We start from the raw sequence: 15473 nt of genomic DNA on the forward strand, positions 1-15473 counted from the left end.
CTCACATCTGAGCATACCCTTCCACGCTTATGGTGGACAAAACGATTCAGAAAAGGGGGTGGTGATGGACAGAGTCTCTGAATTAAGCAGAACACTCCTACCCAGTCAACAGATCAGGGCTTGATCCATCACCGTTTTTTAGCTCACTGCACCATCCCAGCTCAGAACCTGGCTACATGCAAATTAGTCTGTCCCTGGCCCAGTGCATCATGGGAACAGGGCAGACCAAACTACCAAGCCAATTCTTTTACTGGAAAGGAAACAAGCTTCCGGGGACCGGTTTCTGGCATTACAGCCGTCTTCGGCCCGGCTTGCTTGAATCCTGATAGTGCTGTGAGCAAGGGACTCACATCTGAGCATACCCTTCCACGCTTATGGTGGACAAAACGATTCAGAAAAGGGGGTGGTGATGGACAGAGTCTCTGAATTAAGCAGAACTCTCCTACCCAGTCAACAGATCAGGGCTTGATCCATCACCGTTTTTTAGCTCACTGCACCATCCCAGCTCAGAACCTGGCTACATGCAAATTAGTCTGTCCCTGGCCCAGTGCATCATGGGAACAGGGCAGACCAAACTACCAAGCCAATTCTTTTACTGGAAAGGAAACAAGCTTCCGGGGACCGGTTTCGGGCATTACAGCCGTCTTCGGCCCGGCTTGCTTGAATCCTGATGGTGCAGTGAACAAGGGACTCACATCTGAGCATACCCTTCCACGCGTATGGTGGACAAAACGATTCAGAAAAGGGGGTGGTGATGGACAGAGTCTCTGAATTAAGCAGAACACTCCTACCCAGTCAACAGATCAGGGCTTGATCCATCACCGTTTTTTAGCTCACTGCACCATCCCAGCTCAGAACCTGGCTACATGCAAATTAGTCTGTCCCTGGCCCAGTGCATCATGGGAACAGGGCAGACCAAACTACCAAGCCAATCCTTTTACTGGAAAGGAAACAAGCTTCCGGGGACCGGTTTCTGGCATTACAGCCGTCTTCGGCCCGGCTTGCTTGAATCCTGATGGTGCAGTGAGCAAGGGACTCACATCTGAGCATACCCTTCCACGCTTATGGTGGACGAAACGATTCAGAAAAGGGGGTGGTGATGGACAGAGTCTCTGAATTAAGCAGAACACTCCTACCCAGTCAACAGATCAGGGCTTGATCCATCACCGTTTTTTAGCTCACTGCACCATCCCAGCTCAGAACCTGGCTACATGCAAATTAGTCTGTCCCTGGCCCAGTGCATCATGGGAACAGGGCAGACCAAACTACCAAGCCAATTCTTTTACTGGAAAGGAAACAAGCTTCCGGGGACCGGTTTCTGGCATTACAGCCGTCTTCGGCCCGGCTTGCTTGAATCCTGATGGTGCAGTGAGCAAGGGACTCACATCTGAGCATACCCTTCCACGCTTATGGTGGACAAAACGATTGTGGATTGTCAAGGCCTGCCATAGGAGAGACTTATAGGTATATATGTGTCTATATATAATGGTAGGTATAGGAATACTATACCTAAGCAAGGGGTGATTACACAACCTTGCCCCAGCTGAGTGATCAGCCAGTTGTGTCAGTTTGGATGGCCAGCCAGGGGTGGCATAATACATGCTGCAGCTCCTGGTAGGCCTTGGATGTACCTATGCCCTGGGTACCTATGGTACACTATATAGGGGCTCATAAGGTGACCCAATATCCAATTGGAGATGTACCTAAAGTACATGGAGTCCATTTTACAGTGAGAGCAGATAGACTGGGGCCCTGATTAGCAGGATCCCAGGCCAACTAAGTCGAAAACCAGCTAAACACTAGGCAAAAAATTGGGGTAACCATATAGTCAGATATCCACCTTCCTACACATGGCTATTATGAGAACCAGCAAGGCCCCTTTTTAGTGGACAATTTTGCGGATGCCCTTGATGCATCAGTCCAACAATCGGTCAACAGGGCCATCAAGACAGCCATCCCCAACATGGTTAACTATGCTTCGGCTGCTGCTCTAAAACCAGTTACAGTGCAGTTAGACAGCTTCGCCAAGCGCCATGGTTTTCAACCTCCAGATGTGTCAGGGTCTTTACCAGGCTCTTCAGATGGGGCGACAAAAGCGAAAGACAAGTCATCTACATGTCCATGCACAGGCCATAGCTAACCTCCCTCAAGCTCTTTTAGGACATCACGAATACTCTGCTCCTTCTGCTTCATCTGGTGTGCCATCAAAGTGCATGGTGGCCAGGGATACGGGCACTGATACGGATACTGATTCCTTTAACCATACTTCCCCTCCTAAAATTAAAAAGTCAAAACATAGCCTGCAGCTAGACCTTTCTCCCCCCACCCTGCAGGTCTCTACCCCATTTGATTTTAAACCCCAGGACATTGTCCACCTCGATCCTCTGACTGGGCTCCCGCCCCTGAGGTGGCAAAATATCTTCACGAGAACTTGTGTAAGAGTTTTGATAAGGAGGTGTGCAGTCGTCTGTGGGCTGAATACCCTTGGCCTGATATTCCCAACAAGGTGGCTGATTCACCGGACATTGACCCTAACATGTAGGCATTCCTTAAGAAATTTGCCAAGGATCGAAGAAAAGGCATTGACCTCGCTTGGCATGGCTGCCAAGATAAACTTCTGGATCTGGCTGGCCCCCTTGCAAAGATCTTGAAGATGGCTCTCATTGCTAAGGACACGGGTTCGCCTGTGGATCCTGATATTCTAGCGGGCTTGACTCAACGTGCTATATGCTTCCTGGGAAACACTGTCCGGCACCTTTGATCTCCACAGGAGCAGAATTAGGCGAAAGCTCCAAATGCCTCCCTAAAGGTTCCACCTGTCAACACCAAACAGGTTATACCAAAAAGGGGGAAAGGGGAATGGGATTGATATAAGAGACACTCCTGATTGCTCTTTGGCAGTTCTTAGCCTCTTGGAATAGGGATACTCCTTCGAATTCCTCTCAGGATTCTCAAGATGAGATCTGGTTCATCACGAGGGAATACCTAATGCACACAGGCAAATGGAATATAATAGCAGTATTCAAATTAACATCATTCATACTATATATTTACATTACACTATATAACCCTTAACCAGGAGATTTTGCTTCTCTTCGCTCTATAAGTTTCAGTGTAGTTTAAATGATTCATTCATCTTTTGGAAGTTTTATAAATGGATTTAACACAGTTGGAATAGAAGTCTTTTGAAAAGTTATATAGATGTTTCCTATTCACCAACAATATTTACATAAGTATTCTTCGGACGTGTCTTTGAAGTTCTTACCGTACCGATGTCTTCCGAGGTTCAGCACCCGAAAAAAGGAATAAGGGTAGGAGAAAGTAAGGAAGGACGACCCACGAGGGAAAAAGGAGCGATGAAGGGAAGACGCCTACCCAACCGACTGTAGTTTTAAGAGAAGGAAATTCTCTGCCGATTTGTTGCTTCCCGAGAGGTAAGGACATTCTTGAAATTTTTGATAAACTTGCACCGGGTCAGAACACTTCTCGGCCGGTTCTGCATCTTGCCAAGACGCTAGTTTCTTACGAGAGGCCAGAGGCAAGATTTGCATTTGACATTGCGTTGAGCAGAGACACTTCTCCTCTGACAAAATGCCAGTATTGGGATTGTTGACAGAGTTTGCGTTTTGTTTAAACACCAGTTTCTAATGAGAGACTTTGAATGAAGGCAGTGTTGCTCAAGCATGCGTCGTATTGGGACACTCCTCTTCCAGATGAGCTGGAAGTGGACTCACGCTGAAAGAGTTCATATTGTCTCAACTTCCTCATGACAAATTAGAAGAGAAACACTCAGGAAGAGAGTTTCCAAACAGGAACCAGGTGAGCACTAAGAATACTATACTATTCTGGAATCTTGGAAATAACTGTGATGGAGAGTACGGGAAACGCTACTCTCCTCAAGAATTTTCTTGTTGAAGTGCGCAGAGAGAAGCTCACGCATCTCCGATATTAGGGTTCTATCTCACGAGAGTTTGCTAAAATGGAGAGTTTTAACACCCATTTAAAGCCCTGTGCATCACACATCGAGCCTTCTGCAAATCAGGCGCTACTATCAACCACACATTGGTCACCCCATACCAACTAAACAGACAGCTCAGATGTACCCTTTCACACCTTCTCACAGTACCCAGAATCAAGACGGTTAGATGTGGCGGACGTTCCTTCTCCTACAACACAGCCAAGCTCTGGTACTCCCTACCCCTCCATCTACGTGGGGAACCCAATTTATTGTCTTTCAGAAAAAAGCTCAAACCCCAGCTGTTCAATGACTAGGACAGGCTCCCCTTGCCCTCCCACAAGCGATTGTCCGTAGCGCTAGGACGCCTCAGGGTAGCTACCGCGCTTTATAAATACGCTTTTCATTTCATTTTATTTATTCATTTCATTTCATTTCAGTAGTATAAATTTAAGCTAAACGTGAGCCATCTTAAAGTGGTTTTTTGAGCATCCAATCTAGCGATCTCTTCAAGTAATTAGAAACTGGACATTTGCCCACCCTCTTATACCTTAACTTATGACTCAACACACAATCTCTAGGGTGTATTAGAGCAAATGTGACCCCATTACCGACAAACACCAATTGCGCCGTCTCAAGCGACAAGTGCAAGTCCTTACTGATAAGAATAGACTTGAATCTCACAGAACTCAGAAGCGGGTCCGTTGGCTAAAGGTCTCCTCTTTGGGGACATATTTGTTAATGATGTGTCCAAGTGTGTGGCATTTTTATGTCCCTCGATAAGGCCCAAACCGGCATCAAGAGAGCTGGGCCAGGCAGGGGATGCTCGCCAGGCCGATATTATTATCAAGGTCCCCCTAGAGGTGGCTTTGGTCGTGGCAGAGGCGAATGCCTGGATACCACCAGAGGTGGCATCTTTTACCCCGCCAGGAAGAGGTTCTCCCACTGCTGCTTCAATCGAGGCGGTCACAGAGCAGGCTCCCAGCCACAAATTGCGTCAGGTAAGGATCCTTGATATATTTTCCATTCCCCCAGGGGTCGTAATAAATGCATGGGTCCTGCGAACAGTCCAGGGTTTCCACATAGACTTCTATGAGACTCCATGTCAGGAGTTCCTTCCCCATCCAATACATTTTTCCCAACAAGACAGTGTTTTTTATAGATGCGGAAATAGGAGACTTGCTGCAGAAAAATGCTGTGGCGTATTACAATAACAAAGCCGGGGGTTTCTGCAGCACTGTTTTCCTGGTACAGAAGGGAGGGTGTGGACACAGATTGGTCTTGAATTTGAGGAACTTCAATCATTGTGTCACTTATGAGCAGTTCAAGATGGCGGGCATCCATCTGTTGGCTTATTTACTGCGGGAGGAAATTGGATGGTCTGGTTGGACCTCAAGGATGCATACCCAACTGCTCGATCTTCCCTCCACACCAGCTTTTTCTACAATTCCGGTGGAAGGGCAAGTGGCTGGAATATTTGGTCCTTCCATTCGGGCTTTCTTCTGCTCCATGGTGCTTCACCAAGCTGATGAAGCTGGTTCTGGCCAATCTCGGGGAAGAGGGAATACGCTTGATAATTTATCTAGACAACATTCTTATCATGGCTCCATCACTGTACATGGCCTCCCTCCATCTGCAGATTACAATGTCCCTACTGTAGGAACTGGGGTTCATCATCAACGAGTCCAAGTCAGTCCTCTGCTCCTCTCAGTCAATAGAGTTTCCCGGGATTTGTGATCAACTCTCAGGAGGCACAGTTGAAACTTCCCGAATCCAAGTTGCACGACCTGAAGAAGGAACTGAAGTTGGAGCTGTCCAGGCAGGTCATTTCAATGCGGGCTATCGCTTGCATGTTCTGTCTTTTGGTCTCCTCGATCCAGGCCATTTTCCCAGGTCACCTTCATTATCGGGCCTTACAGCGTTTAAAGATAACCCATCTTCAGAAGGGTTTGTCATACACAGATCAGGTTCTCCTGATGGAGGCAGTCAGGGAGGAGCTCCGTTGGTTGCTGGGCCACGTAGTTTCCTGGAACAGCAGAGCTATCTTCGGATCTCTTCGGGAAATGGTGATATAGTCAGATGCCAGTCGTTGGAGCTGGAGGGCATGTTGTGGAGAGGTATCCACAGGGGGCAGATGGTCTCTTCAAGAACTGTCCCTCCACATCAATTGCCTCTCCCAAGTCGGTATCTTTTTGCATACTTCTTCGGATACACAACATATCGGCCGTGCCGACTTCCCTGGACCGGCAGGACCCCGAGAGCGATCTGTGACCCTCTAACATTTCCTCCCTCCTGAATTGACTGCCGCCTTCCCCATTCAGCTCCGCTTTTGGGGTACGTTTTTCATTGCTGGTTGTTGACTCTGTTTTGCTGTTCTACCAGCATTCCCGCCATTTTGTTTTTGGGGTCTTTGTTCTCGTTCACCATTTTACAGATCCTTGTCACAGGTCAGCGCCCTTTTTCACCAGATTGACTATTAGCACCTTTCTTGACCACCTCTGGACTGTTTTGACTTACTTTCTCAAAAATGTTTTTGTCTCCACGGAAGTTCTCTAAGCCATGACTGGACTATGACTCTGTAAATATGCAATATATAATTGTCCAAGCCTAATATCTGTTAAAGCGTAATCCTGAGTGAACTTACTATTTGTGTATATATATATATATATATATATATATATATATATATATATATATATATATATATATATATATATATATAAAACTCTAACTACTAGTATATGTAGTAGACCTTTGTACTTACTACCATTTGTATGTGATTTTAGAGTTTATAACTTGTATATTTGCAATTTATTTCTGTTTGTATCTCTTCCTTGTGTGACTTTACAACTTGTACATTTGCAATTTATTTCTGTTTGTATCTCTTCCTTGTGTGACTTTACAACTTGTACATTTGCAATTTATTTCTGTTTGTATCTCTTCCTTGTGTGACTTTACAACTTGTACATTTGCAGTTTTTAGGTCTCGCCTGTCGATGCGCATGCGCATCGAGCAAGCGAGACTATAGGGGCTCATCCACTCTTTATCCAACTGCAAGGAATCGTGGCGATTCCTTGCAGTGCCCGTGACTTTTAAGGTCAATGCGCATGCGCATTAAGCTTATGCGCATGCGCATTGACCTTAAAAGTCACGGGCGCGTGCACGTCCGTGTTTGTTTACCCTTGCCTACTCTCTCTCTCCCCTCTCCGCCCCCGTTCCGCCCCCTCCCCTTCCCGCCGTGTCGCATTTCTCCTCCCCCCTCCCCTCTCTTCCCTCCGGCTTTTTTTTTTGTTTTTGTTTATTTTACCCGCCGATTTAGTGACAACAGATGCCTGCACTGTCTTTGGCAGATCATGCCTGCACTCTGATTTGAAAGCCTGTATTTTATTAGCTAGGTCTCCTCTCCTCCTCCCGAGGTCTGACTCAGGCTCCATGGCAAACAACTGTTCTTAAGCTCTCTGCCAAGACGTACACTTTGGCTGGATCCTGCATTTACGGCATACTGAAGCTCGCCCCGAAAGCATGATACCGACGGGCCCAACCTGTAATCTTCAGACACTGCTAATCATGGTAAATACCTTCTCCCGTCGATGGAGCGGCCTCCAACACAAAGCCGCCGCAACCTCTCAGGAAACAAAGCGGCCAGTAATCCCGCCATGCAATATACTACTGCGCCCGCACCAATTAATGAACGCGACCGAACAGTCTCTGGCATGCGGCTGGTTGCAGGAGCCCTTGGGTAACGTTGCTGAGGGCACCAAGCGCACGTGAGAAGCGTCGGCCATGTTTATTATCCCAGTAAGAAGGCAGTTGTGCACATTTCACGTTAGAGGATGCCCTGGGACAGTACCCAATATGCTGAACCATTTAATAGCCCTCACGGCAGGACTTTACTAACTAGCGTTAGCTGTGAGATTTATCTGGGGGGAGATGATTGGGCCTTTCGTGCCTGGCACAGCACTGAGCTGTTTTTTTCCCTCTTTGTCCTTCTGTTGCACTCGGTGTTTGTGCGTTTTAAATAACTGAGGCAAACATGTATCTTTCATGCAGCCCCTCGTGCTATTTAGTGCCCTCCGTGCATAAGCTTGTGCGACTTCACTGCAACAATGCACACGAGCAGAAAATGAATGGGAGCACTTGTGACTAGTTCATCTGGCATCAACTCACAAAACACCACAGTGTATACCGTACTTTAAGATCATCGTAGATCTTTACCACTCAAGAGAGGCTGGTTTTGTGGACCACTGGCAATCACCCATCGTGTCGCCCCCGTTCCGCCCCCTCCCCTTCCCGCCGTGTCGCATTTCTCCTCCCCCCTCCCCTACGGCTTTTTTTTTTGTTTATTTTACCCGCCGTGTCTCCGATCCTTTCGCTCTCCTCCCCCCTCCCCTCTCTTCCCTCCGGCTTCTTTTTTGTTTCCCCAGCACACTTCATTTTTACCATCAAATAGCACATTTAGTGACAACAGATTGCACTCTCCATATACACGAGGTGCAGGAGGTAATGTGCTCTGCAGACATGCCAAATAAATTCGTCCACACCCACTCTCCCCTGCACTTACATTTCTCCACCCCCTCCCCTCTCTTCCTTCCGTCTTCCTGCCGTGTCGCACCTCTCCCCTCTCCGCCCCCTCCCCGCCCCCTCCCCTACCCGCCGTGTTACAATGCTGCATTCGGGCGCCCCCTCTGCTTCCTCCCCCCACCTTGCTTTGATCTCCATGTCGGAGCCGGCTCCAATGGCGAGCAGAAATATCTGTGCTTCTGATGGCCGCGATGGAGACAACAATGACGCGATTAAACCCCAAACCGCACAGGAATGTCACCCCCGGCCCTCATCTAATCCTGCCTGGCTGACGGCCATTACTTGACTACCCGAACACGGCTATGGTCATGAGCCGTGCCTCCCCTACTCTCCTCCCCCCTCCTCCTCTCCTCCCCTGCCTGCCTGCCGCTAGTTTCCATTCGCTGCTCCTTTCTCGTCTCCCTGGCCCCACCGCCCTTCGATGTGAAAGTCCTCCCCCCCCCCGCCCCCCGTCCCCTCCTCGCTCACCCTCATCTCCACCTTGTTAATATACCTTCTATATCCCCTTTTCGCCCTTCGCTCCTAGCTGCCTCCTGTAGTCCCCGAAGCACCTCATCCCGGTAGAAAGCCTCGGAACAAGTACGATGCCGCACGCCACGGTAACAGCTCAAGCCACAGTAAGACACGTTACATCGGGGGCAGGTATAGCGCGAAGGGACTGTCATGCACAGGGCACACGGGCCACCCCCTATAGGGGAGGACATCCCTTCAAAATTAGGAGCGCGATTATTAACGGCAGGCTCCATTACTCATCAGTCCTTCCTCAAAAGTTTTGTATTAATGGCACAGCTGCTCATGGAATATTGAGCCAGTCACAAACACAGTAGCAAAGCATATTTAATTACGCACAATGACAGCAAATCGGATAGCCGGACAGTGAGCGCTCGCTCTACCACAGCCAATCACAAACGCTTTCAGTTTTATAGTACTCCCCGAGCCACATGGATTGTGTCTTACTCGATCTGAATGGATTGCAGATAGAGGGAAGGCGCGGTTGAGGAGAGGCTAAAGTTGAAGTTGATAACCTGTGACGGCCGCTTCGAAATGCTCTTGATTGCATAAACATATATTAACTAGGAATACAAAGGTTGTACTTCAATGAGCCTTAACTGAGATAGAAACCAATTTGATGTTGGTTATCGTGGGTTTGATGACCGAAAACTGCAAATCTAGCGGCCATTTTAGAATGGGGTACTTCTTGAGCACATTAGCGTAAAGTACTACAAACGTTACTAAATCATTGAAATTACTCTTAAGATCTTAGTTAATAATTGTTAGGTATAACAGTAAATACATTATGTTAAAATAGTAGGTTTCGCCTCATATGTATTACGTAGTGCCGAGCCCTGCCGATAGTACGAACGTTATGCTTTTATGATGTATACCCGAGAAGTAGGCGTACTTGTATTGCAGCTCATCGGAATACACGACAATTCAAGATGGCGGCCAGGCATGTCACCCGCAGTCAAAGTGTTGACATGAGGTCCTGATCAGTGCTAGAATACTAGCTGAGCTGCTTGTTTGATCTTCTAAGCGTTTTGTGGCAGAGGAGGCCCCATTTCCCACGTGTGAGCGCAAACAGCTGCTGACCCTCTTGGGCTGAGGACGTTGAACAACCTGTCCCGTGGGATGCCTTCATCGTCCTCCAACGGCACATAAGAGGCTGCAATTGACCGGGGTCCCCACTTTTGGGACGCCCATGTCACCCTCAACCCCTCACCCTCAACCCCTCACCCTCACTCACCCTCAACCCCTCACCCTCCCTCACCCACACTCACCCTCACCCACACTCACCCTCAACCCCTCACTCACCCTCAACCCCTCACTCACCCTCAACCCCTCACTCACCCTCACCCTCACTCACCCTCAACCCCTCACCTACCCTCACCCTCACTCACCCTCAACCCCTCACCCCCTCACCCTCAACCCCTCACTCACCCTCAACCCCTCACCCTCAACCCCTCACTCACCCTCACTCTCACTCATCCTCACTCACCCTCAACCCCTCACTCACCCTCAACCCCTCACCCTCACTCCCTCACCTTCACTCACCCTCAACCCCTCACCCTCACTCACCCTCAACCCCTCACCCTCAATCACCCTCAACCCCTCACCCACCTTCACTCACCCTCACCCTAAACCCCTCACCCTCAACCCCTCACCCTCACCCACACTCACCCTCACCCTCACTCACCCCACCCCCACTCACCCTCACTCACCCTCAACCCCTCACCCTCACTCACCCTCAACCCCTCACCCTCACTCACCCTCAACCCCTCACTCACCCTCAACCCCTCACCCTCCCTCACCCTCAACCCCTCACCCTCAATCCCTCACCCTCACCCACACTCACCCACACTCACACTCACCCACCCTCACTCACCCTCACTCACCCTCACTCACACTCACCCACCCTCACTCACCCTCACACCCACCCTCACCCTCACTCACCCTCACACTCACCCTCACTCACCCTCAACCTCATGCTAAAGATTTACAAAAAAACCCATTAACAATTCTAAAAGCACTAACTCTAATGCTGCGAGACCTATTGCATTTCTAATGCTTGTTTCTGTTTGTATCTCTTATGTAACTCATGTAATCCTAAATCCTTATGTATCGCAACTAGTTCTTAAGTAAAGCGCTCTGACACCGTCGGGTAATGTTCGCGCTATAGAAAATCGCATTAAATTTCAAATTGTAAGTTATTATTAACTTTATTGTACTTATGATGCAATTTTTTCAAAATGTCAATAAAAAATTATAACAAAAAAAACCCGCATTAAATAAATCAATCAAATAGTCCTTTCTTTGTTTCCAGCGATCCCGGTTGTGCTTGCAGTCCTTCTTCAATGTTTAGCCCACTGTTTACAGTCCTTTCTTTGTTTCCAGCGTCCCGGTTGTGTCGGCAGTCCTTCTTCTGTGTCTAGCACACTGTTTACAGTCCTTTCTTTGTTTTTAGCTGCCCGGTTGTGCTTGAGTCCGTCGTCAGTGTCAGTCTTTGCTCCCGGTCCTTCTCCCGGCCTCTCTCTGTTTCCGGGCGGTGACTGTGCCGGGACTCCGGTCTCCCTGCCGCGAGCCGGTCCCCGAGGGTGTTTTGTGAAGATAGCTCATGTCGTCGCACGAAAAGCGTGTCCGGTAGTGACGATTGAGAAGCGTGTCCGGTAGTGACGTCAGAGAGGGGGCGCAACCCGGAAGTGTAGCTGCCATGGAGCCCGGGGTCCCGCTGCCCACCCTGAGCCGCCTCCTCCGGGACTCGGACCCCTACGAGCTGGAAGAGCCGAGTGACGAGGAGCGGGGGCAGAGCAGGTGAGGCCCCCACCCGCCCGCCAGATAAGGGGAGGAGGCCCGGGGCCCCTCCAGGGAGAGCCCCTGAATACCCACTGAGAGGGTGGGGAGAGTGCCGTGAGTCCCCCAGGGAGAGCCTACACCCAGGGAGAAGCCTACACCTAGGGAGAGACCCTGCAGATCTACTGACAGTGCAGGGGAGTGCTCTGAGCCCCCCCCTACAGGGCGAACCCCTGCTGAGAGGGTGGGGAGAGTACTATGAGAGCCCCCCTCCCCCCCCCTTTCCAGGGCGAACCCCTGCTGAGAGGGCGGGGAGAGTGCTGTGACCCCGACCCCGGGGAGAGTGCTGTGAGCCCTCCCTCCAGGGACAAACCCTGCTGAGAGGGTGAGGGAGAGTACTGTGAGCCCCCCTCCCCCCATCCAGAGAGTGTGTACTCCCAAGGAAAGCCCCTGCACACCTGCTGACAGTGCAGGGGAGAGTGCAGTGATTCTCCCCCCCCCCCCTCCAATCCAGGGAGAGTGTACACCCAGGGAAAGCCCCTGCACACCTACTGAGAGGGTGGGGAGAGTACTGTGAGCCCCGACCCCAGGGAAAGTCTATACCCAGATAGAGCCCCTGCACCCCTGATGAGAGGGGGAGGGAGAGGGAGAGTACTGTGAACCCGACCCCAGGGAGAGCCTACGCCCAGATTGAGCCCCTGCTGAGAGGGTGAGGGAGAATACTGTGAGCCCCCAACCCCAGGGAGAGCCTACGCCCAGAGAGAGCCCCTGCTGAGAGGTTGGGGAGAGTGCTGTGAGCCCCCCCCATCCAGGGAGAGTTTACACCCAAGGAGAGCCCCTGCACACTCATTGAGGAGAGGGGAGGGAAGTACTGTGAGTCCCCCCTCTAGGGACAGTCTACACCCAGGGAGAGCCCCAGTACACCTTCTGAGAGAGTGGGTGAGATGCAATGAGTACATCAGGGAGAGCCGCTACACACTCAGTGAAGAGGGGAGCACTGAGAGTACATCAGGGAGAGTACTGTGAGTATAACAGGGAGAGTGCTGTGAGTACATCAGGAAGAGCTTCTACATACTCAGTGAGGAGGCAGTGGGAGTTCTGTGAGTCCCCTAAGGAGAGCCTACACACAGGAGACCCCCCCCCCCAACACTAAGTGAGGGGGCAGGGGTAACTAGAATTTTACCCAAAGTATGTTTTTGTTGATTTGGTGTAAATCTATACAGTGATATTTGAGAAATACACATATGAAAGGTGCCAGGTACGTTTGAAAGGGCAAAAACGTTTGTGTGTCTCTGCCGTATAGAGTCACAACTCTTGCCCTTGTAGATTTATCGTCTGACATTTATTCATTCAACCCGTAGAAGAGATCGTGGGTTCTTAATATATTCTATACGATCCCTTGCGTGAGACTTATACAATTATATGACTTAAAACAAGAGAATCCCTTGCTGACTAATAGATTTGTGAGCATTCCCATGGTCACTAAGGTGGAGTTTATCTCGCACAACGTATGTAAACGTAGTTGCTGATGATGTGGACCATCTACGCGTTATAACTATTGACATGATTCCTCATTTTCTTTCTACAAACAGTCGCACTGAAACAGCTAATTCATACCAACATCTCACCCACGCTACTTATGGTACACTGGAAATCAACTAAGCATAAAATCTAGGTAGATAAAAAAAAATCATCACACTGACCCACAGTTTTTTTTTTTTAAATTCTTTTTATTAGGTTCAGGGCAGAGTAAAGTCACACAAATTAAAAACTTATCGCTGTTAGTTGGTACAAGTTCCATCGACATTATGCACATCATCATTATATGTGGTACAAGAAATAGCTCATCTGATAATCCATACCGCCTGTTTATCCCGCCACTCCCCTCAGTCTGAAATCTCATCAGTCGCCAACCTGGGTGGATCACAAATATACCCCCTATACTTATTCCATGCTCCCAGACTTTCCCCCATTTTTGGGGACATCCTCGGTTGACATATGTCGCTTTTTCTGCCACCATGGCCCCATCCATGTCTTTGCACCAGTCATTGAGCGTTGGTGAGTATCCTGAACCCCACAATCTGGCTGTATTGTGCTTGGCAAACATCATCCCAAGGGTTGCCCAGACCTGTGCTGGATGATTAAGATCAGTGGGCTCCTATATGTTTAATAAGCATCTTTTGGGTTCTGGTACCAATGATACTTCCTCTACTTGAGATATAGTTCTCATTACTGCTACCCAATATGGTACAATCTTTGGACATTGCCATATGGTGTGGTAGAACGTACCTTCTTCCCCACATTCCCGCAGGCAGAATGGATGTGGAGCATTCCCTATTTTGTGGAGGGTCAATCTGGTGTAGTATGTGCGATGTAGAATCTTGAGTTGCACTAATCTTAATCGTTAAGGTATTGCCACTTCGCATGCGGATGAAAGTGCCGTTTGCCAATCTGTATCGTCGAGATCCCCCAAGTCTAAGGACCATTTTTGCCTTAGTGCTTGCGTTGGGTCAGGTAAATTGTTAACTAGTTTACGGTAGGTGAGTGAGGTGGCCTTTTTGTGCATATAATCAGTCAGTAGCTTATTCTCTAGGGGAGAAGCCTCCGGTAATGCAGTGTCGGGTGGTATAACTGCCTGTAGTGCATGCCTGATCTGCATGTTTCTGAATACTTCAGAGGATGCCATTTTGTATTGTTCCTGCAGGTACTCAGACGTGGTCATCTCGCCCTTAATCCGTAAGTCGTCCATTGTAGAGATGCCTATTGCGTCCCATCTATGGAACCCTTTACTGTTTCTGAGTCGCCCAAGCCCTTGTGTGTCCCAGAGCGGAGTGAGTTGGGTGATAACCCCTTGCCAGCCCAGTTTTGTAAGTGCTGTGTACCATATGTTGACTGTATGTGCTGTTGGTCCAATTAGTGGGGTAGACCGTTTTTTGGTGTATAGTGCCGTCATAATGCCTGCCTTCCCCTAACCTGTATCTGTCCGCTTGAAACACAGGGTCTGTTTGTGGGGGCGTGTATCCATTGATTGATTATTTTTAACTGTGCTACCCAGTAGTATAATTGTATGTTTGGGAGAGCTATGCCTCCATCATACCAGTCTCTGACCAGTTTATCCATTGCAACGCGTACCGGTTTGTTCCCCCATAGTAAACTGGAGACTTCTGCCGCTATTGCTTTAAAATAGCTCAATGGTACAGGAAACTGGGTGTTCTCCAAGGCATATAAAAACCGTGGAAGTGCCATCATTTTGAAAAGTGCTGCTTTTCCAAGCAGTGTCAATGGTAAGGTGTGCCAGTGTCGTATCACGTTTTAGACGTTCCAGGGGGGCATGAGATTTTTTTTTATGAATTCATCAGGGCTAGGTGTCACATAGATACCTAAATATTTAAAGCTTTCCTCTGCAATCTGCAGATTACAATCTTTAAGGAGCTGCAGTGGTGGGCCATAAAGTGATAATGATAAAGAATCTATTGATAAAGGATCTCTTCTTCCGATACTCAATATAATGTAAACAAAAGCCCACTGCCATTTAGATTTAAAGAGGGGACGCGTCTCCAATCTTTAAACATCCAAGATACTGATGACAGACAGGGCCTGTTCGTGAAATGTTCTGGGTTGTCACAGACCTCACGTGTTGCAGTATACA

The 15473-nt window shown here is 48.8% G+C and overlaps 1 protein-coding gene across 1 annotated transcript in view; it reads left to right on the forward strand.

Moving 5' to 3' along the window:
• Positions 1-11523: 11523 nt before the first annotated feature.
• EAPP (E2F associated phosphoprotein) overlaps positions 11524-15473 on the forward strand; it is a 66119-nt gene continuing 62169 nt past the window's right edge. The window contains exon 1 of the mRNA XM_086949296.1: positions 11524-11845. Coding sequence (XP_086805422.1) covers positions 11745-11845 — 101 coding nt within the window. The 5' untranslated portion in view covers positions 11524-11744. The remainder of the gene's footprint in view (positions 11846-15473) is intronic.

The sequence above is a fragment of the Lissotriton vulgaris genome, unplaced genomic scaffold (assembly GCF_964263255.1).
Source record: "Lissotriton vulgaris unplaced genomic scaffold, aLisVul1.2 SCAFFOLD_2305, whole genome shotgun sequence".
Taxonomy (NCBI): Eukaryota; Metazoa; Chordata; class Amphibia; order Caudata; family Salamandridae; genus Lissotriton; species Lissotriton vulgaris.